General features: G+C 47.3%; 1 protein-coding gene across 1 annotated transcript in view; it reads right to left on the bottom strand.

Annotated features, from left to right (window-relative positions):
* Positions 1-22,679, bottom strand: part of LYST (lysosomal trafficking regulator) — a 68,982-nt gene continuing 46,303 nt past the window's right edge. The window contains exons 28-52 of the mRNA XM_014529279.1: positions 22,381-22,572; positions 21,241-21,419; positions 20,258-20,464; positions 18,094-18,270; positions 17,498-17,574; positions 16,760-16,948; positions 16,384-16,529; positions 16,204-16,300; positions 15,229-15,290; positions 14,437-14,492; positions 13,855-14,007; positions 13,005-13,249; positions 11,950-12,016; positions 11,066-11,222; positions 9,188-9,328; positions 7,696-7,913; positions 7,043-7,273; positions 6,461-6,650; positions 5,044-5,180; positions 3,252-3,350; positions 3,000-3,139; positions 2,688-2,785; positions 1,554-1,710; positions 1,111-1,182; positions 1-327 (exon numbers count right to left, since the gene is read on the bottom strand). Of these exons, the coding sequence (XP_014384765.1) occupies positions 189-327; positions 1,111-1,182; positions 1,554-1,710; positions 2,688-2,785; positions 3,000-3,139; positions 3,252-3,350; positions 5,044-5,180; positions 6,461-6,650; positions 7,043-7,273; positions 7,696-7,913; positions 9,188-9,328; positions 11,066-11,222; positions 11,950-12,016; positions 13,005-13,249; positions 13,855-14,007; positions 14,437-14,492; positions 15,229-15,290; positions 16,204-16,300; positions 16,384-16,529; positions 16,760-16,948; positions 17,498-17,574; positions 18,094-18,270; positions 20,258-20,464; positions 21,241-21,419; positions 22,381-22,572 (3,626 nt within the window). The 3' untranslated portion in view covers positions 1-188. The remainder of the gene's footprint in view (positions 328-1,110; positions 1,183-1,553; positions 1,711-2,687; positions 2,786-2,999; positions 3,140-3,251; positions 3,351-5,043; positions 5,181-6,460; positions 6,651-7,042; positions 7,274-7,695; positions 7,914-9,187; positions 9,329-11,065; positions 11,223-11,949; positions 12,017-13,004; positions 13,250-13,854; positions 14,008-14,436; positions 14,493-15,228; positions 15,291-16,203; positions 16,301-16,383; positions 16,530-16,759; positions 16,949-17,497; positions 17,575-18,093; positions 18,271-20,257; positions 20,465-21,240; positions 21,420-22,380; positions 22,573-22,679) is intronic.

Raw genomic sequence — 22,679 nt, 5'->3', positions numbered from 1 at the left:
CCGCCCGACCACCACTTACAGCGAGACCCTCCGCCCAGCGCCCTGGGAGCTGCAGAGGTCCATGCAGATGAAGAGGTTTTATAATCATCTGGGAGGTGTGTTTGCTCATCGTTTCTTCAGGTTCAGCCTCCTAAACTGAAGCCACAGATCCTGACGGAGCGCCAGGCTCTCGGACGCCCCGCCGGCCCTCAGCCGGCCGCGTAGCTGCTCAGGAAGGAGCAGAACATGGGCTGCTTCAGGCGCTGCTGGTCCTTCCGGCACCAGGCGATGACGGTGCCCTCGCTGTTCGCGGTGTACAGGTGGTGGCCGTCACAGGAGAAGGTGAGGCTGTGGGAGAGAAAAGCTGTCTAACACGGGTGATCACACGGGGATCTGGGTGGAGAAGTGACGCTCTCCGCATGCCTGCCACGGCCACGGGTCCGGCTGATTGGCATGTGGTCCAGGGGCCCCGCGGGCACCTTGGGGGCTCCTCCCACAGGCGAAAAGGAGCAGTGTCGGCTCCATCCCCTCCTTCCCCACTTTCCTGTTCCTTCCTGTTTATCCTTTATGATGTCAACACAAACACTTGGGCATAGGAAACTTTAAAAATGTAACAGTTCTACCTTTTCTCTTTAGAGAAATAAATGATTATTTATGGAGATATTTAATTTCACTTAAATATAAAAATAAATTATTAACTTAGGGTCATTAAACTGGAAATTTAGCATACTGAAAGTAAATGTATTTAATAGGGTAGAATTTGACTTCCTTATGTCTAATCGAGTTTTCAGTCGGAGGAGGGGCCGAGCAGATGGGTCCTGCCAGGCACGCCCTGGGCTATCAGTCACATGACCGTCTCTTCAACAGGAAGGAAAGACATCGCTTCCACTCTAGGCCTTTCCTGGCCCCGCCCCGTGTGCCCGTGGGTTAGACTCGGCTCCTGACTCAGATTTAAGCTCCACGTAGACAAGGACTGGGCCTCCTTTGGCCACTGGGGCCGGACAACCTGGGGTTTGATAGGTGTTGGCTGTTTATGAAACTCCCATCACAGATTTCTTTAGGTCGGTGTGTGCTCATGTCCAACAAAATGCACTCACAGAGCCCAGTGTGAAGCGAGGGAGGGAGGCTTACCTGACGATGGGCTTGTTGGACTTGGGAAACGTGATTTCCCGCACAGGCTTCAGGTCCCATGTGCTCCAGAGCCTGGAGGGGAAAGGCGCCACAATTATGCCAACGGAAGTCCCTTCGCGAAGAAAGCCCACCTACTTGTTTGTTAAAAATCACCCAGAAGGAAGCACAATAAACAGCAGCAGTTACTTCTGGGAAGTTTGCGGGGGTGGGGATGCAGTAAGAACACCCCACTGGGTATAATTCTTACTGTTAACCTTTAACGGTTAACAAAGAACAGAAACTTTCAAAACTGCAGTAAAGCTGTCTTTTAGAAATAAAACACGAATAACTGAAGGTGACTTTAAATTTCCAATTGCTACATATTAAGATGCCTGGATATTAAAAACTTCTTTCTGAAGCTGCCGTGCCCGTGGGAACAGCAGCAGCCCCCGCACGCGCCTCACCTCACGGTCCCGTTCTCCAGTCCCCCCGCGATCACGTTGATGGACACGCCCTCCGGCTGGTTGGAGAAGGCCACGGAGCAGATGACCTCTCTGCAGTGCACATGTCCCACCAGGTCCCCGTTCACCGTCCAGAGCCTGAGGTCACTGCCCCCGCCGGCTGAAACCACAACCAGCGCAGGTCACCGAGGTGGCAGCTCCCAGCCGCCCCCGGGCCTGAGGTGGGGCTGGTGCTGATGCTGACAGGCAGCTCCTGGCTGCAGACAAACAAATGAAAGGACTGCCTGCAAGTCATCTGGGACTCTGCATGTTCATCCAAAAACAATGACCAGTACAGTGGGGCCTTGACTTACGAGTGTCCCGACTAACGAGTTTTTCGAGATACGAGCCGTCTCTCGGCTGATTTTTTGCTTTGAGTTGCAAGCTAAAATTTGAGTTATGAGCCAGCTTCAGATACCCCACCGCTAGTTGGCTCAGCGAACGTCACAGTGAACGCCACATCAGCCCAGCATCACGTGTCTCACTCGTTCACTTTTTGATTTGACATATGAGTAATTTGAGTTACGAGCTCCGTCACAGAATGAATTAAACTCGTAAGTCAAGGCCCCACTGTAACAACATTAACCTGCAGTCGAGAGCAGCAGGCAAATTAACTCTGACTCATATGTCAGCTCAGGACCAGCCACACCTGAACCCGAAAGGACCAATCAGAAAGCTGACCAAGCCCCAAAAAGGGAATATCTTCTCTGAGATCATCTGTAAGAAGTGACCAGTATGACTCTGAAGAAACAGTGTTGCTCTCGATTACCTGAGTGAAAGCTAATGCTTTTATTTTTATTGCTGAGAGAATTACAGGTGTCCCCCAGTTCCCTCAACTGGGGCCCAGGGAATGAACTGCAACCAGGGTACATGCCGTGACCGGGCATAGAACCCGGCCCCTGGGTGCACAGGCTGATGCTCCACCACTGAGCCACACTGGCCAGGGGGGCCTGATTGCATATTAATACACATACACGCTATTAACAAAGCATTCCATCTGGAGGGACTGAGAACTGCACCATCAGTGTCACTGTGACGTGCCCAGCGGACCGAGGGCACTGCTGGCAGCGGCCTGTGCTTGGCCTGGGGCTGGCTCACCTGAGTCACACACAGTGGCGATGTCGCCTGTTGTTTCACTGGCAGAGACGGCTGTGACTGGGCTTTTGTGTCCTGCCAGAGTCTGTACGTAGCACAGCCTGAAAGACCAAAACCATGAATGTGCAGATGAACATGAGGTATAATTATATGCTGTTATTTGTAGAATTCTTTCCCTCAGTACATGAACTAGTATTCGTAAGGCATTCCTAACTGTCTTCCTCACGGATCTTCTGATTTCAATTCCATGACAAAGCCTGTACTCAGTGAGAACTGGCACCGTTCGCCGCTGTGCGGGCCCAGGACCCGTGGTACCTGTTCAGGTCCCAGATGATGCAGGTGCCGTCGCGGCTCACGCTTATCAGGATGCTGTAGGGTTTGCAGACAAACAGGCTGGTGACCTCCTCCGTGTGCCCGTAGAGGTGCACCTGGGACTCCATCTCTATCTCTGAAGGCTGACAGTCAAAATGAAGGAAAATGTCAGATAAAAGCAATGACAAAAGGGGTCCTAGCATTTATCTCAAAAATAAAAACACCAGCCGGACCCGCCACACTGCCCGGACCCACCGCGCTGCCCGCCATCCTGTTGGCGTAGGCGGTGATGACGCCACACCGGCTCCCGGTGAACAGCTGGCAGCTGTCGGGCACCCACGCACAGCTGGTCACCTTGGGAAACGACAAATCGCAGATGATCGTATTTAAAAAGCATCAGAAATGCTGCTACCTTTCTGACGACTATTTTCAAAATATATGATCACAAAATTTGAGGGAAACGTTTTACTTGCCATGATTAGAATGGTGCAAAGATATAAAAAGAGAGTATTCTGCAACTTTAATCAGGTGCCTAAAGCTGCTTCCAAATTAAAATGTTTATGCACCTACATTTTTCTGTGTACATACACTTACACGCGCGCACACACACACACACACACACGGCCATTTGTTCCTAATTAATCAGAAAACGAAGACAAAGGGACAGCAGGACCCTCATCTCTGATGATGATGATGAAGACGGTCAGTGCGTGGTCTTCACACAAAGGGACAGCAGGACCCTCATCTCTGATGATGATGAAGACGGTCAGTGCGTGGTCTTCACGTAATATTCTAACGAACCTTCTCGAGAGCTAACGAGTGAACAGTGTGTTTCCAAGGATGGAAAGGAGGCCCGTATTCTCGCCCAGTTAGCTACGGTGAAGTGCTTCTCACACAGCGCTTTGCGGGAGGAGCCTGGACCCTCCCGCTCTGCTAAACGGACTTACGAGCATATTCCCGCATCATTAATGATGCCTGTGTGCCTAAGCTTGCATGACGGAAGTAATTTTGCAATGCTTACATTCTTATTAAACTTTCTAATAAACGTGCTTTTCACCATCCTTCCTTCTCACTTTTGTTGGTTGACTGGTAAGCCAGATAACAAAAGGCGAGGGTGACTTTTTCCAGGTGTATTAGGGTTAAGTAAACAAGTCATCGCTCTCTTTTCCTTCTCTGCCAACAGTTCCCCAAAGCAGTGGCTCCATCACGGCGCTCAGGGAATGGGGTGCTTGTGGGCACAGAACAGGCAGCAGGTGTCAGGTGGGTGACGGAGGTCTGAGCACAGTGAAGTACCTCCCCGGAGAAGGCAGTCAGAGAAGGGAGCTCCCGTGCAGCCTAGGAGGCTGGGGCCACGTGCATGTATGCACTGTGCACACATAGACATCCTCTAAAATAAGGAGCTAATATGCTCATTAGACCAAACAGCAGAACGACCGTTGTCTGGACAACCTTCTGGACAAAGCTGGGGCTGCGAGGGCCGAGCCCCTTGCACGAATTTCATGCATCAGGCCTCTAGTTATATATAAGACAGTTTCCAAAGGAACTTTACAGATGTTAGAGACATCTCACAACAGCTCGCGGAGACAGCAGCGGAGTCTCTCTTCCCAGTTTTGAAGAGGACAGGAACTCAAGCTCGGGAGGCGAGTCACTTGACAAAGCCAAGACGACACAGGAAATAACAGGCCGGGACGCTCCCTCGGATCCCAGTGAGACCCGCGCTCCTTCCACCGCAGCCTGACGCCCAGGTACCTGGTCCACTGGGGGAGCGCCAGGTGTGGAGGGTGCACAGGGCAGAAGGCAGGCGGACGCTATGAGGTGAAAGCCATGCTGATTCTGTTCACACACCGTGCCCTAGGCCACAGCTGAGCTGACCACACGTCTCCATGAGATACGGGGCGTCTGGAAGCCCCGAGACCAGGCAGGCGCCCAGCGGCACCAGCTTCTCGCTGGGACACGTCGCTGGATCTTGGAGCCTGGCTGCTATGGTCTGGCCTACGTGAGCATGTCTCATCGTTATTACCAGTACGAACACCGCGTAGCAGCTTACCTGGTGCTGCTGAGAGCTCTGGATGAAGTTGACGGGAGGCTCGCTCTGCTTGCTCTTCAGCCTCAGGATGTTGTCGGCGTAGCCCCAGCTCAGGATGGCCGACCACTGGATGTCCGTGCTGTTCATGCTCCGCACGCCTGGGGGGAGGGAGGCTCAGGCTCAGGCTCCCTGTGCCCGCAGCCCCGACACACAGGGCACGGGCTGGAGCTCGCACCGCAGCACAGCATCTGTGCAAAGCCATCTTCACGTCCACAGGATGAGCGGTTTATGCTCATTCTATTCCTTTAATGCTAATGCGGTTCCTTTTCAACTGTGTTAAGGGATTTTTATAAAAGACAGGAATAGTCAAGCTCACTCTAGTCATGTTCTGCACCAATTTATTTCTAAAAACGAACATGAACCAGATGCTGTGTAAACAGCTCCCCAGATAACCCCGTGGCAGCACCCAGATGCCATCCCTGGTTGGGGCACGTGGGAGGCAACCTATATGTTTCTCTCTCACATCGATGCTTCTCTCCAAAAAAAACCACAAAAACAGAAACAACACACCCTTGGGTGAGGATGTGTGTGTGTGTGTGTGTGTGAGAGAGAGAGAGAGAGTCTGAAAGAGCCGAGGCCCAGCCAGGCTTAGCCATTTCACTTAGGTGCCGAGTGTCTGGCAGGGGTCCCAGCACCCTGGGCGGGGGCTGGGTTGGGTGGGTGGGTGCATGGACCCCAAGGAGCACGCAGCACCCACAGCCACGTGTGTGCTAACGTGCGGCTGCTAAGAGGCATCCACTTCAGCCCACACGCAGCGTCCAGGCCAAGCTGATCTGAACAGGTGCGTGCCCTCCGCCCTTCCGCCAGGGCCCACAGCGCACGCCTCATCAGCGGGGCAGGCTCTCCTGCGCGCCCTGAGGGGACCCTGTCCTGTGTCCCGTGCCTTGGGGACACTTAGGCAGAGGAGGGGGCCCCCTGCACAGCACCCTCCAGCATGTGGCTGAGTGAGTGGGCGCCTGAGGATGAGAGGATGGCGTTCCAGCCATAGGCGGTTTTCAACCCATTTTCAAGGCTCTGATGGCCCCTCGCTTTGCTGTTTACATTTGAGGAACAGATTTGATGGTCACGTAAGTGCATCTATTCCGGATTCAAGGGCCTCAAAGGGAACATTTTCACTAAATTATCGATAAAGTTTCCATCTGTGAGCAGAGCCGTTTATTCTTATGCCTTCAACTCCCCCTCGTTCCCAATGGCACTGCATCCAACTCCCACTTGTTTCATGTAGCCTATGTTTCATTCCCGCTTCGTGCTACATCACCACAGATCGGATCAGTGTTCACCAGGGACTCAGAAAACTTAGAGACGAAACAGTAGCAGCTCAGATGACCTGGAACACTCAAACCCCGTGCACGGCACGGGTGATGTTCACTTCTTTTACCTTGCTCTTTGCTGTAGGTCACCAGAAGGCAGAAGTTCTGGGACAGGCCGCAGATGGCCCTGGTGGGCAGCGCCTGCAGGGAGCCCAGTCTCTCCCCGTGGGGCTGGCTGAAGCAGACCACGGGCATCGGGGCACTCGGGGAGCCCACATACTCCCCCCACTTCAGGCCTTTTATCCACGACAAAGGACTCTAAACCAAACAAGAAAAGGTATGATTTTTGAAGAGGTAGTACATACAGATGACTCCTAATTTAAAGTCTAAACAAAGTAAGAGAAAGCAACCTGGCTCCCAGCCCGAGGTCCCCCAGACCTCACCCTCCTCACTTCCTGGGATCCCCTCGGCAGCCCCCGTGGACTCCCATCCACGTCTCCCCGCTTACGCTGCCTTCGCAATGAAGAGCAGAGTGGACGATTAGGACTTATTTTCCTTCTAAGGTTTTCTTGCTTTATTTCTCTATTGCAAAGTGAAAATTACACCCACTTCCTACTTTAAGAGGCAACACTTGCTCTCATCATAGCCCGGGAAGGCCAAAGCACATGTGGGTTCCTGCTCATTGTGACCGTCCCTTCCACGCGGCCTACCGGGTGGGGGGCTTCTCGGACCGGCTCCCGGGTCTCCCTGAAGGCAAACTGCACGAGCAGCCCCACGGCCGCAGGCAGCTCTCCCTCGAGGCTGAGCCTGGGCCCCGGCCTGCTCACGTGGGCCGCCTGGAACAGCTGGCGAGGCGTCTGGCCGTAGGTCTTGATCATGGTTTCCAGCGCTCGCCTCTGCACCGGATCCTCAACCGCAGAGACATCCATCCCAAAATACGTCTGAAAGGTGAAGGGGAGGGGAGGCAGGTCTGTGTGAAGCCAGATCGGCAGGAACACCAAAGGCCAGCAACACGTGCTCTGCTCGCCACGCCGGCCTGGCTTCTCTCCTGTTTCCATGGAAACGACTCTGAGACGCTTTTGATCAGGTTCATAATCATTCCTGGCCTCGCTGAGATTAGAAAGTGATGTTTCTGAAGGGATGGACGAGAATACTGCGTCCTGACTGATTGATGCTGATCAGCGCAGAAATGAAGTTAACAGACAATATTGGTAGGTTCGAGAGGGTTATTTCGGTTCTAACAGTTCAGTGTCACTGCCAATTCTCTCCGATAACGTAGGCATTTTACAGAAACCAGCTGGCCTGCAAACACTCAGGCTCTACCTTACTCTACGTAAGTGCAGGTTCCTTTCAGATCGCTTACCGCGGGATGGAACACGTTGATGGCGTGGACGGACGCCTTCCCTTTCTGCTTGTAGCCGAACACCAGGTCCACCCACTGGCAGATGTTCTGGGACACGTGGTCCGACTCCAGAGCCTGGCGGTGGATGAGGATGAAGAGACGCGGGTCGTTCCGCGCCCACGGCGGCAGGTTGACGTGATTCACCCGCTCGCCATTCTGCCGCAGTCCAAAATCGAAACCTAAAAACAAGAAAAATCTTAACGTGTGTCTCCCCCAGAGCACGCTTCGTGGGCACTGAACGGTCCTGAGAGCTCACAGGAATGGGGCCGACACTCTAACCAGGAAAAGGAGCAGCAAAGAGGACAGGACACAGACGCTCGTCACTCAGTCACCCAACAACAGAGCCACACGGACAGTCCGTTCCGTTAACCTGGAGACAGACTGTGACGGGTAACAAAGGCGCTGTTGCTCTGAGCCGCTAAGTGTGCGGGTTCTTTGTTATGCAGCCACCGAAACTGGAACTCACACACGAGAAGCGAGGGACAGAGAGGACAGGCAGTGGAGTTAAGTCGGAGCCCCAACCTGAAAGCCACAGGCAGGCCCCACCCGCAGGCGCTGGCCTCACTTCGACGTTTCTCACGTGGCAGCACAGGAAACGTGCCCCCGGGACGCGGAGTGGGGGTTTACTCATCATGCTCAAACACTCCAGACAGCGAGTATGGAGTGAGATTCTGCAGGAATCGGCCCAACACTAACTGCCCTAAAGAGAGAATTCTCACCTTCACATCTTCCTAAAGGTCACATTACAACATGAAATTAAGTCATTAGAAGCAGCCCCAAATGCCTCTCAGGGGGTTAACTAATCTGTTAATTCTATCCCCTAGTGTTCCTTTTTATTATTAGATACTAGAGGCCCGGTGCACAAAATTCGTGCATAGGAAGGTCCCTAGGCCTGGCTGGCGATCAGGGCTGATCAGGGCCTTCCTCTGTTCCGTGCCCCCCCCTGGTGGTCAGCGCACATCATAGTGAGCGATCAAACTCTCAGTCTCCCTGTTGAACTCCTGAGGGGACACTTTGCATATTAGCCTTTTATATAGAGAGATTTCTGGTTAGAGTCTTTTACTTATACACTATCATTCCTCATAAAAATCACTGAGATTTTGGTTAATTAACATTGTGTTTTCAATAAATTCATGACTCATTTTTTAAAATTACCTTGTAATCTGAAATTACATTGGTAATCTGAAAAAAATAATTTCTGTAACAAAATTAAAATACATGTTTACAAAGAATTTTAATAGCTCAAAGTCACAGTTTTCCAGATATATTTAGTCCTATAAAATACTTAAAATCCTCAAGCTGATTTGGAAATAAAATCATGTACTTAATAAGGTATTTCTCTTACTTATGGACTCAAATTTTAGGACTTAAAACAGCTATTTTTATTTTTGGAAAATTATAAAATAAGTACAAATGCTCAAAAACATAAACTAGAAATGATCTCCTGTTATACCTTCTCGGTTGACTAAGAACTCCGGGAGATAGAAGAACTCCGGGACCAGTTCCTTCACGTCAGTCATGGACTCAAAGGAGGAGAGGCGCCAGGTCGTGTTCATGGAGTGGAAGGTTCTGTCCGGAATGTCAAAGCTTTGATCTGTAAAGAAATAAAAGTAAGAACTAAGACACAGAGACCTGACTCCATTTGAAGCCTGACGTAATTTATTTCGCTACTTCAAAAAGATTACTAGTAAAATGATGTTCATTTTGCTTACCTATAGTTTAAGAGGTTATTCATTTATTCTTGAAAATAAGTATTTCTATACATAATTTGAGACCGTATTATATTATTTAAAATCTGTATTGTTTTCATAATACATAAAACTAGATGAGTTTCTAGCATTTAATTGATGACTGTCTACCCAAGTGGAATAAAAGTTCCGTAAGAGCAGGGACCTGGGGTATCACCGATACCGAGCATCTACTAGGTACTCAGTAACAGTTTGTTTATGGAATGAGTGAATAATAAGGAAGTAAAATTAAAGTTCAAATGGATAAAATACCCTTTCCCCATCAGGAAGCAAAATTACTCCTTTGCCTCTAATTGTTAGGACTACTTTTTCTTCCTTCTCTTTAGAGGCTCTCACTCTCTCCTCGCTAAGTTTTCCTGGTGCAGACTGTTCACACTCCAGAGCTGAGCTCTGCGCTGCGTCCCTGGCTGAGGGCCGGCCCAGAGCAGGAGCGGCGCCGAAGGCAGCCCTGGAGACAGCGGGGCAGGCGCTTCTCAGGGGCCCTACGTTCCGTCTAAAACTCCTCTGAACTGGCTGAAACGTGAGCACGTTTTTCATTTGGAAACTATCACAGACTGGTCTCAGCATCAAGCGAGGCACATTTTACCAAGAGGTGCCAACTCCTTCCCCACGCCTGAGCTTTGCTCTGTCCCACGCATTTCCTATTCCTTCTACTCCTTTCTTACCTGGTCTGTTGGGTCAGTCAGCACTGCCTGCCACTAAATAAAATCTGAGAAGAAATTAGGTTTACAGACATTTCCTTATTCTCAGAGAGGTGGGAGGGTCACTTAAAGAAATGTTCACTAACTCACTCTGGAAAAAATGGGGTAAGACCTTGCACATAGGAACCTCTTGGCCTGATGTCAAACTAACTAAGGATAACTAGCCTGGACAGACACTGGGAGGCAGAGAGGGTCAGGGCAATACCCTCACGTGCTTGAACAGCTGTCCCGTGTTCATCTGTCCTGTGCACTCACAGGGGACAAACATAAGAAAGCCCTTGTATAGACCAAGGAGACAGTCATTCCTGCAAGAGGGTGCATGTGAGTAACACCATGGTTCTCATTAGAAACTGACAGGGGAATGTGTCCCCGTTTGCACACAAATCCATTCGCCTCGAGCTATTCGCCTTCAGGCCTGCAGCTGCCACTTACAATGCCAGCGGAGGCAGAGGGTTATTAACTAGAAAGTTACCAGGTGAAGGTGGCGGTGTGGCTCTCCTATTATTTATTTAGCAGTTATTTGTAATAAACTACCACAACATATTCCCCTTTAGGGTTCAAAGATAACTGTGATCTGAAATAAGTATTAAGTTGAATATCTTTAAAAAGAGAACCGCATACATTTTTAAAGGGTAAAAAGGGTAAATTTTATGGTATGTGAATTACATCTTAATTCTTTAAAGTGACTTGTGTTTTATAAACTTCGACATGTTTAATTTGAAGCTAACATTTGAGACATTAGCAAGATGATTTGGCTGTGGCAGGTTTTAGAAGAGAATTTTGTCAAAGGAACAGATAAAACTCGTTTCCTGCGGTTTGATTGGCCTGGAGACATTCCCAGGAGGTAGCCCAGTGTCCTTTCCGGCACCGGCCACGGCTCACCTTGGTAGGCCAGGAACATCCTGGTGAAGGGCGGCATGCGGACCAGGAAGTGCAGCACGGTGCCGCTGTTGGAGTAGTGGGAGCCGTAGTGGTAGGGCTGCACGGGCGGCAGCGGGTCGTCCTCGCGGGCCCCTTTGCGGAACTCTTCCTCCAAGTACTGAGGGACACAGGGAACCAGACACTATGGCCACCGAGCCCCCTGCGTGGCTTCACAGCCCTTCCCTGCCAGCCCTGTGCCCGTTCTCCACGCCGCCCTTCCTCGTGTTCCGACCTCAGCCACCTGAGTGTCTGGGGTGCCCTCCGGGGTGCCTGGCTGCTGCCTGACCACCTGGAGGCACCTCCCAGTCTGCACCCTCCCCTCTTCCTCCCTCCGTCTCTCTCTCCTCCCTTCCACTCTCTCTAAAAATCAATGGAGAAAATATTCTCGGACGAGGGTTAACAACAACAACAAAAACCTGCTAATTTCTGTTAATAAAGTAATGCATAATTGACTATGCACAATGAGAGATTACGGTGCATCATAAATACACTGATACTGTTACAGAAATAACTCCAGGGCATAGAGTGTCCCTGGAAATCTTTGTGATTTTTATAAGGAATATAATTATTTATATATTTCAATATAACAATGGATTACTAGCTCCCAACTTATGCCACTCTAATAAGTGTACTTTTTCTGGGTAAAATGTTTTCAGAGAATTGAGACAGACTAATATTTAAAATCAGATAATGATTTCCAGTTGTCTGTCAATCAAAGTACAAAGACGTGAAAAACAGAAAAATCAATACCATACGTTTAAAATTTCTAAACACAAGTAAAACACAACTCTTTAAAACAAAGCTCCAGTTTTCATTGATCAAAAATGAGGGAAAACAGAACCCACCTTGTATGTGTCCACGTAGCGATCTTCCTTCTCTTTGTACTGCACGGCGATGGGCTTGGAGAGGTTTCTAAAGGGAGAGAGGGTGGGACTAGACGGCACCTGATGCTGCCAGGATCAAGCTGCCCAGAGGTCTGCACCCTCAAGTGCGTAAGTGATCGACAGAGCACTCAGCCCTCAGTTTAGTGCTTACACTTGCTGCTTGGCAACTAACAGTCACCATTCAAAATCATGGTTTCATACACGTTAGGGGAGAACTTTCTAAGCAGGCCCTACGGGTCTCAGCCATTCCTGACTTAGGAGTAAGCACTACAAGAACAGCACGGCCATCCCTCCCTCCCTGCCCCGCCCTCTTCCTCCAATACTGCTACAGATGCTGCCGTGGCAACCGGGGGCTCCGGTTCCCATTTCCCAGACTCCACGCCCAGTTAGGCAGTGAGGCATGAAGGGCAGTTTGGACAGGAAATATGACCATGAGAAGATGTCACATAATTATGAGGTTAGTTAGTGGAAACTGAAGAAACTACACACTTAAAATGGCCAAGTTCAGATGCAGAGTGCGCTCACTGAAATAAGCATCCTGCTATCTGATTCGCAGATCACGAGAAACACTGTGTCCGTCTCACAGACATTGCCACCAAAGGTGACAGCGGGCCTGATTCGAGTCAGTCAACTCCCAAAGGATGCCTCGAGTACCAGGAGGGGACATCTGAAATGGGCTGGATATGAGATGATGCCATGAAAACTGATAATTTTCTGAGCTGTGATAATGGCACTGAGGTTAGGTAAGAAACATTCCACCTTTTTCCTGGGAGATATGAACTGAAGGCCACAGGAGGCACAGAACAAGAGGTCTGCCATTTGTCTCACATAAAAAGAAAAAAAAGAGATGATGTAAGTTTGGCAAACGTCTTCCTAATTGTTGAGTTGGGATGATGGACATATGGCGGTTCATTCCATTTTCATTCAATTTTGTGCACATTTGAAAATTCCTGCGATAAAAGCTTTAATGAAATAAACAGCACATGGACGGAGCTGAAAGGGGGTATTCCTGTTACCTGTAGACAGACGGGTCCCCGAGGTCGAGGGTCTCGCTCACGTAGTCAGCCAGGATGAAGGGAAACACCGGGTACTGCATGAGGTCGTTGAAGGATCGGCCGGCGTGTTTGTTTAAGTGCGTCAGATATTCAAAGTTAGTAATCTGCCCGGTGTACCACAAGTTGGTCAGCGCGGTGATGTTGCCGTATTCCAGAAGGTTGGGGAGGTCGTTGTTCAGGATACTGTGGTACACGTCATCGCGAACCTGGGCGCAGGGAGAAGAAAACAGCCCAGTGGGGAAGGGGCTTCTCATTAAGAAGAGACTAATCAGCCGGGTCCAATGCTGCTGGCAGCCCGTCAGCTGAGGACATGGAGCAGGAGCACAGGGCCAGCAACTCGAGGTCCCTGGGAGCTGAGCAGAGCGAGTGGGTGGGAGGAGGAAATGAGCAGGAGCTTCCCACGGAGAACCGGGGAGGATCCTGGAGGACCCGGGAGGCCCTGGCGGCGGCAAGCCCACACAGCTTCCTTCCAGAGGCTTTCTGTAATGGAGGCAGCCACCGTAGCTGAAGGCTGTGGGGGTCCAGAGAGGGCTTGTCAGACGGGAAATCTACTTTCAAGTTTAAACTACGTTAGGCTGGTCATCCATCCATTCATTCATTCATTCATCACAGTCCCTTTGAGAAATCAGGATTTAACAGTTTTGGAGTACAAAAATCTAGGGTTTACTTTAATTAGGACTGAGAAATAAGGCAATCTTGATTTGATTTCAGAAACAGTGAATGGAAGTTTAGATCAGTTAGACTTGAGGGCGATGAGTAGTACGCGGTGCCATGAACTTGAAGCGCGTCTGCCTCAGGGCAGCCCACTCACCTTGGTGCTGTCCAGGGCCAGCAGCAGCGTCCGGCCGTTGGTCAGGAAGATCTCCACGGCGTTGTCTCTCAGCTGCCACCAGCGCTTGTGGACTTCTTTGATTTCCTCGTACGTCCAGGAAAAGGATGCTGGTTCCAATTCTCCCTGAGGGCTCTGGGCAAAGGAGAGAGATGGAAGTACCCGCTTTGCATGAAATATGAATAATCATTTTAATTTTAGACTCTTAAAAAATATCAAAATGCAATATGATAGATGAGGTTCTCTGAAAATCCTCTACCACACACTTCAAAATGCTGAATAAAAATTAGGCTTCTTTTTTAGTTAACAGACTTGATTTTTTAATACTTTATTTTTCAGAGCAGTTTTAGGTTAAAGAAAATTGAGCATGAGCCAGCAGAATCTACTATCAAGTTTAAAATACTTTTTAGAACTGCCTTTCATAAAATATGTTCACCTCAGATAAATCGACACATAAAGTCACAATAAATGAGCTCTAATAGTTCTACCTGCTTTTTGGTGATACCGAATTTATACATTTTTGGAATTTGTGTGAATTTAGTGCAAACTTAAGCGTCTACTCACCGAACTTTCAACTGTATCAGAAGCATTATCTTCCACAAAATACATTCCACATTTACCTGCAGAACATAACTGCATGTGAGTTTAAAGACGTATTGCGCCATTACCCTGTATGGTAAAAAGCATGACCTTTGGAGCCAGTGGCCTGAATCTGAGGCCATCACCCAGAAATAGTTCCTGACACTCGACCCCTAGTTGTGAACAGCATCCGCAAGATCTCGGGCAAGTTGCTCAGGCTCTCTGTGTCTTAGTGACCTTATAAAAAGAAGGGGGTGAGGGAGGACTCTACTTCACAGGGTTGCCGTGGGAATTCGATCATATATAAAATAAAAGGAATGATTCTCAACACAGGAGCTGCCCCGTGGTGGTCAGTGCACTTCTCACAGAAGCCGGGCTCACAACTGGCGAGTGCAGCGGTGGTGGCGGGAGCCTCTCCTGCCTCTGTGGCAGGGGAACATCCCCCGAGGGGGCCTGGACTGTGAGAGGGCACAGGCTGGGCTGAGGGGATCCCCCTGCCCCCTCCCAGTGCACGAATGTTGTGCACCGGGCTTCTAGTTAAATATAAAAATGTATACTCATGAAGAAAGTCAGCTTTATAAAAATTAAAATGCTGCCATTCCTTCACATCCATGAGTCCATGCATTATACATAACGTCAAGGCAGAATAACCTACGTTATTCTGATGTTAGAGAGAATTTAACTCCTTTAATGGCAGTGGCCAAAACAATGCTTCCACTGATCACAAATGAAACAAGGCAGGTGAGTCTGAGTAAAACTCTCCAAAACGTGACTTACCTAATAACAACTCGCCAGCTGTCTCCCTAGACGGTGCGACGCTGATACACCTGCGATTCACTCTGTCAAAATACATTTAAAATCACTATGAATGCTTTGACCAGTTTTAGAAAGTATAAGCTTTATTCTATCTAGTAAAAGATTTCAGCAAAGCAGACAAGTTTCAAGTACAAGACGTCTTGTCAAAACCCTCGTAAAAATATTATCTCTTTCTTTAACATTCTAGTAGAGGAGAAAAATGATGGAAACTTTTAGGAAAGGCTAATAATCTCTATACCCTGTAGGCAGAATACAGGATTCAGTTACTGAAAAGAGACTTGAATATTTTATATTTTCCAGTAAATAAGCAAACATTGGTTCATGCCTCTGATACTTCAAACACATAAGAAAAGTCTAGTTTCTAGGAAAAACAGGATTTAGTGTCACAAAAGTTCCTCTCTTCTTTAGTCAAGACACTTAGGTTCTCTGAGTCTCAGTTTTCCGTCTATAAAATGGGCATGGAATGTGTACAATAACTGACACATCACTACTCGGCGATGCTAAGCTATGCTGGCGTTACCACCTTCCTCATGGAACAACAGGTAAGGAAACGGACGCGGAGAGGTGAGTAACTTGCCGTGATCAGAAAGCTGGAGAGCGCGGGCCCAGCATCTGAACCTGTCATCACTGCACTGACGGCCTGTGGATGCCGCGGCAGCGCTGCCCATTTCACAGGCTGGCAGGACAGGCGAGTACAGAGGCATCCGTGTGCAAACAAGGGCCAAAGCACCAGGACACAAGTCCCGGGCTCCTTCCTGTCAAGCTGTCTTTCCCTTTTGGATTCCGGCATCCAACCTCGTCCTCTCTTGAGCCCTGTCTGGGACCTCGCCTAAAGCCACAGCACTGTCTACAATAGAGCGATAAGTACTACAACAGGCTATGGGAATCATTAACTCCTCTACCAGAAGCAAAAATGGCTCACGGAGTCAAAGTTACCTGATAGACTCACTTGCAGCTTTGTCTTTTACGGTAGAAGAGAAAGAAGAGTGAGTTTTGTCTTCGAAGAGGTAAGAGAGGGGCGGTCTGACCATGCCTGTGAGGAAAAGAGCGCACGTCATCTTTCCCCGAAGACCACAGCTATCCGTCTACTCACAGCCGGGCCGGAAGCACCGTTACCTTCCGGCCTCTGCCTGTCCCTCAGGAGGTACTTGTTGGGAATAGTTAGGTAGCATCTCTGCAAACGCCTCCTCTCTCGATTCGGCCCTTCTGTGGGATCCAGCTGCCAGGAAGTGGGGTAGTAGGTGGGGTCATACCAGACAGCTCTGTTAGTCAAAGGAAAAAAAGGTCTTAAGTGGCAATCTGAAGTGCTTGTAGCTTTAAAAAAATTATTGTATAAATTCAGTAAGTAAAAAGCTAGTCTATTCAGTTAAAAACCCAACTATTAAAAAAAAAAGAAAAACCCCCAAACTATTTATATAATTCGACTCGGGAATACAGATCCATCGTACAAAGACTACCATGGAAGGGAAGTCTCCCATCTCCCTCTGCGCACCTGTCGTGCGTCAGCTGCTGACTCAGCTCCTGCCAGTGCCGGCTGGCGCTCAGGTCGACCTTGTACATCCCCCGGATGTGCTGGATCACCTTCTTCCTCTCAATTCCTTGGGAGAGAGACACTGCCTGGGTGATGTCTGCGGCTGTTTTAGATATCTCCTTTGATTTGGAATCGAGACGCTGAAAGAGACTGAACAGACAAAATTGCCCGTAAGTTAAGCACACGTGGAACGTGAAATGTGTAGGGAAAAGAGCTGTGGTACATTTACGCAATGGAATATTACTCTGCCATAAAAAGAAAGGAAAATTTACCCTTAGTGACAGCGTGAATGGACCTGGAGAGTATCATGCTACGTGAAATAAGCCAGTCAGAGAAAGACCAGTGTTATATACAACAGCCACCTATGATTGCACCCATAGGTGGAATTTACTGAACAAACTGAACTACCAAGCAAAACAGAGACAGATTTATAGATAGAGAGCAGGCAGGCATTCAGCTCTTGTGGGAGAGGGGGAGGGTGCTGGGTCGGGGATGGATTGAGTAAAAAAGAAAAAGAGAGAGAGAACTCATGGACATGGACAACAGTGTGGTGATGGCCGGGGAGGGGGTGGAGGTGGAAGAGGGCGTAGAGGGGATAAATGGTGATGGAAAAAATAAAATTTAAGAAAACAGTTAAAAGTATATGTGAAATCTAATGAATTCCTAAAAGACATGACTTTACAACACTTCTAATCCTACCTTTGTTGATTATTTTTAACTGTTTTCTGCCAGGTGGCTTTATTCACACCTTCTTCAGTTTCATATTTCTTTTGTTCCTAAAAGAAATGATGTAAAATTTATTCTTTATCATTTAACATTGGCACAGAACCCGAAGAACTAATTGCAAAACCAAGCTAACACAGGAAAAGCACTGTCCTCAGGAGACCAGAACAGGAGAAGACATCAGCTCCTTCGATGATGCGCTCATTCCCCTTGGTCTCCATACGGGGTGGGCAGAGGAGTGAGGGCAGAGGAGTTACCCAGGGCTGCCTAACCTGGTGGGTTTGCACAGGTGCTTACTTCCTGATTTTGTTTTTTCATTAAAGAACCCATGACTTGTCAATGTGAAGGTTTTCCCTTCACTGAACGCTACTGGTAACAGATGAGGGTGACCACAGAGGATAGAACATTCCTTCAATGAGCCTGTCTGCTCTCTCGTGGTAAAACAGCAACATACAGAAAGCAAGTATCTCAAATCCATCCTCACTGACACTCTCTACTGGAAAACAAGCCTCCCAGCGCCCTTTCATCACAGCCAGTGGGACCTCCTAACACGCGCTGTTTCTCCGACTCACCTCTCTGATGACTCTGAGCAGCTCTGGCTTTGCGGCCGCGCTGGGAGGGGGGCCCCTGTGGCCACACGTCTGCAACGCGCTCATAAGCAGTTGGGCGGCGTCCAGTTCCTCCCAAGTCAGCTCCTCCGGGTGATTATGGATCAGCTCCGACAGATACAAAACTAACTTGGCGCCATGCTGGAAAACAAAGAAATGCATTCTTTTCAGTCATACAGAATTTTTACTTCTTACAGTTAAATTATTGAATTGTTACTTCTTACAGTTAAATTAAATTAGATTGCTAGGTTTATTTGGTTAGATATGGCGGGAATAAATGAGCTTAAAAAAAAGACATTTGGGGGACAACTGAAAAAATGTGATTCTGTATTGGATATATGATGACATTAGGGAGTATGCCAATTTTGTTACGTATAATGCTATGATTATATGTAAGAAAATGCCTTTTGAAAGATGTCATGATTTCTATGGTTTACTTTAAAATGTTTCAGGAGAAGATAAAGATAAAAATATTAACAATTGTTAAATCTATGTGATGGTTATATAGTATTCATTATATTATTCTACTTTTCTTAGTATGCTTAAAAATTTTCATTGTAAAAGATAAAAAAAAAGAGGAAAAGGAAGGAAGGGAGGGGGAAAGAGGGAGAAGGAGGGAGGGAGAAAAAGGATAAGAAAAGGTGGCAAGCAGGCTTTTATGTGGGGAAAGAATTCTGGAGAGGATTCGCTTAAGAAATACAGGAAGTAAGCTTAGGATAAGGGACAACCTTTCTTAGTTCCCCTCATAGCAAATGTAACTGGAGGCGAACTTTCCTTTAGGCCTGGAGATAAGGGAGTTCTGCTTATTTATTCTTTCTCCTTTGCTTCTGCTTGGTAGAGAGGGGTGAACACTCCTGAACAAAAAGCTCTCCGCAAATAAGCTTATAAGCATCCATGCTCCCTTGGAACCCTGGAACCAGGGAGACCTCAGCACTGTGAAGGTCCAGAGACGGGTTGGGTTAGGCCAATCTTTTTTTTTTTTTTTTTTTTTCATATATTTGTATTGATCTCAGAGAGGAAGGAAGAGGGAGGGAGAGAAACATCCATGATGAGAGCATCATGGATCAGCTGCCTCCTGCATCCCCCACACTGGAGACGGGGCCGACAACCTGGGCCTGTGCCCTGACTGGGAATCGAACCTGGGACCCTTCAGTCCACAGGCTGACGTGCCATCCACTGAGCCATCAGATATTTACATGATGATTCATAACAGTAGCAACATGACAGTGATGAAGTAGCAACGAAAATAATTTTATGGTTGGGTCACAACATGAGGAACTGTATTTAAAGGGCCAGAAGGTTGAGAACCACTGCTTTAGAAGTTACACCCCATTGCTACCTGTACACTGTGTTATTTAGACATTACATGTGCCAACAAGTTAAACATGCAGAATTTTACTTTAAGAATTTGCATTAATACAAATACCGCTCGCATTCAAACTGTGAATAGTATTAAATGTCAACAAATGGGTTTGAAACTCTCACATGTTGGGTGGTGTGTACATTAACATGCTGCCTCACATCCTGCCACTTCCTAGAAGCAGGAGATGAACATGTGCAGGACGGGAATAGCAGAGCTCATTCTATGCGACATTTGAAAGGAATCAGGAGACAGCTGCCACCCGACCCAGAGAGGAAACGGAGCAGATGCTCTCCCAGTAAAAGGCCTGGAGAGCTGGCAAATAAAGAGGAATGTAACTGACTGGAGTATCTGCACGTTTGTGTCTTAGAGGCAAGGTTCTTAATTAACTGAAAATATTTCCATTTAGTATTCAATGACATTCTAAAATCATCTTGAAAAACTAACAGAAATGTTTTTATTCACCTTGAATAGCCACTGAAGTTGTTGCTAATAACTCATTTTAACATCCTCTGATCAATCATTTAATGATTCTAGTTCCTTGTAGGAACTTATGTACAGACCTTCACTTAAGCACTAAAAAGAATGGGGAACGAACAGATCCGGGCGAGGCTGGTGGAGGGCATCTGGAGAAAGACCTCAGGTGCCACTTGGTAAGAAAACTACACTTACAATGTTTGGCATGAAAATACAGTTTAATTTCAATTCTTGCTTTGTGCAATTTGACGTTTCACCCACAGTTTTTTTGTATGAAATACTGATTCTTACTTGCAAGGATGGGCTAAGGCAGTCTCGTAGTATTTCCTGATGATTTGGCTCCTGAACTATTTCAAAAATCTGCTTTCTCTCCTGGGAAGGGTGGGCTGGGGACAGGATGTGGGCGAGCAGTCTCCCCAGCTGCATGCGGAAGGTATCCTTACAAGACCACACGATCTTCGCCCACTGCTGCTTGGAACCACTGGGTTTACTTGAACCCTTAAACCGAAACAGAAATGAATTAGGATCAGACTTTTAAAGTAATAATATACTAACCTCAACACAGTCCGAACCAGTTTTATTCTAGGTTTCTAAATACAGTCTAAATTAGAAAGACATACACATCCGTACAACAGTGTTTAAAAGAGGTGGACGTACACCTTTGTTCAAATAACCAAAAGGTGGAAGCAATCCAAATGCCCACTGAGGATGGACGGATAAACAAAAAACATGAGAACCCAGGAATTGACCAGCAAAGGTGGAAGCAATCCAAATGCCCACTGAGGATGGACAGATAAACAAAAACGTGAGAACCCAGGAATTGGCCAGCTGTAGAGAAGAAGGAACTCTTATCTTTTGCAACAGCATGGAGGGACTTGGAGATTATTATGCTAAGTGACATAAGTCAGTCAGAGAAAGACAAACACCACATACCTCACTTACATGTGAGATCTCATGAACAAAATAAACTGATGAACAAAATAGATCCAGAGGCATGCATGCATGGAGCAGACCGACAGCTGTCAGAGGGGAGGGTCGCAAGGGGACTGGATGACAAGATGAAGGGATTAGCCAAAGAACATACTAGTATATGCATAGCCCATAGGCACAGACAACGGTGAGGTGACGGCCAGAGGGAAGGGGGCTACGTGGATGTGGGCAAAGGGGGAGAAATGGGGACATCTGCAATAGTGTCAGCAATAAAAACAAAGTAAAAAAAAAAGCTCTACTCTTTTTGTGTGAATGAACATTCCCCATTTAATTAATTTACTTACAACAGATACTTTGAATCCTTCTATGAGGTATGCCAGTATTTCCTTCTGAAATGGATTGAAAACGGAAATCTGTTCACGATGACTATTTTCTTCAGAAATTTCAGTCTGGGAAGCTGAGGTCTTGCTCTGAGTGGCATTTTCTGGAGTACTCAAAATGGCAACAGCATCTGGATTAAACTCTGAATTTAAAAAAGAATAAAAAATCAGTTAAATCACCGGCACCTAGCCATTACAAATGTAATGATGCTGGTAAAAATACTCTATGTAATTACTGATTCAGTTGTCACGATATAAACGTGTAAGTGTATTACTTGAATACATAGGGATAGTGATCTCACTTAAAACAGTGTCGAAATTTAAACGCATATAAGCCATGCAATTCTAAATTAAGATTTATTTTACTAATGAAGATGAACTGAACTATGAAATCATTAAAGCCATGAGGTTCTTGGACCAATCACACGTGATGCTTACAGCAGGTGGACGTGGAGAGCAGTTTCTCTCGCATGCTACCCATTCAACGTAGTGCTAGGGAGAACAGTAGTTCAGTTTCAGAGTTAGCCTGAGGGCCAGGTGCCCCATATATAAATTAGAAAAGTTTAAAAAAAAATATTGTATTGCCCTAGCTGCTTTGGCTCAGTGGATAGAGCGTTGGCCTGCAGACTGAGGGTCCTGGGTTCGATTCCCGGTTAGGACTCATGCCTGGGTTGTAGGCTTGATCCCCAGTGTGGGGCATGCAGGAGGCAGCTGATCAATGATTCTCTCATCATTGATGTTTCTATCTCTCTCTCCCTCTCCCTTCCTCTCTGAAATCAAATTTTAAAATCTTGAATGTATTGTTTTTCTAGTGATTAACAATTACTGTGTATTTTTTTTCCTGCCTTCTTGGGATTATTTGAACATTTTTCTGAAATCAATAAAAATATATATATATTTTTAAAAATCTTGAATGTATTGTTTTTCTAGAGATTAACAATTACTGTGTATTTTTTTCCCGCCTTCTTGGGATTATTTGAACATTATTTTTTTTTAGAATCTCATTTTGACTTATCTATCGTGCTTCTGAGTGTATCTCTTCACACAGCTTTTAGTGGCTGCTCTAGATGTTACATTATTTGTGTAACATAGAATAACACTCACCTTGGTAAATAAGTCTGTTAACCGCCAGCACGATGAGTCTCTGCAGCCTCTGCACCAGCTCGGCCTCGCTCGCCTGCCCTGGGCTCTCCTGGCTCATCCTCCGCTGTATCATCACGTGAAGTTCATCGCTCGCCACCGAGCGCATGCGCATCAGAAAGGGGTCCGAGTGAGCAAGGGGACATTTCCAAGGACCTTCAAATGTATCAATTAAAACAGCAGATCCCAGAGTTAACAAGATCCAGGAAGCTAGTTTTGCTGCAACTTTTTGATCATCAGAACATGAAAAGATCTCATTTAAT

The sequence above is a fragment of the Myotis brandtii genome, unplaced genomic scaffold (assembly GCF_000412655.1).
Source record: "Myotis brandtii unplaced genomic scaffold, ASM41265v1 scaffold679, whole genome shotgun sequence".
NCBI classification, from domain to species: domain Eukaryota; kingdom Metazoa; phylum Chordata; class Mammalia; order Chiroptera; family Vespertilionidae; genus Myotis; species Myotis brandtii.
Note: the sequence above shows the minus strand (reverse complement) of the source record. Positions and strands in the feature narration are given on the sequence as shown.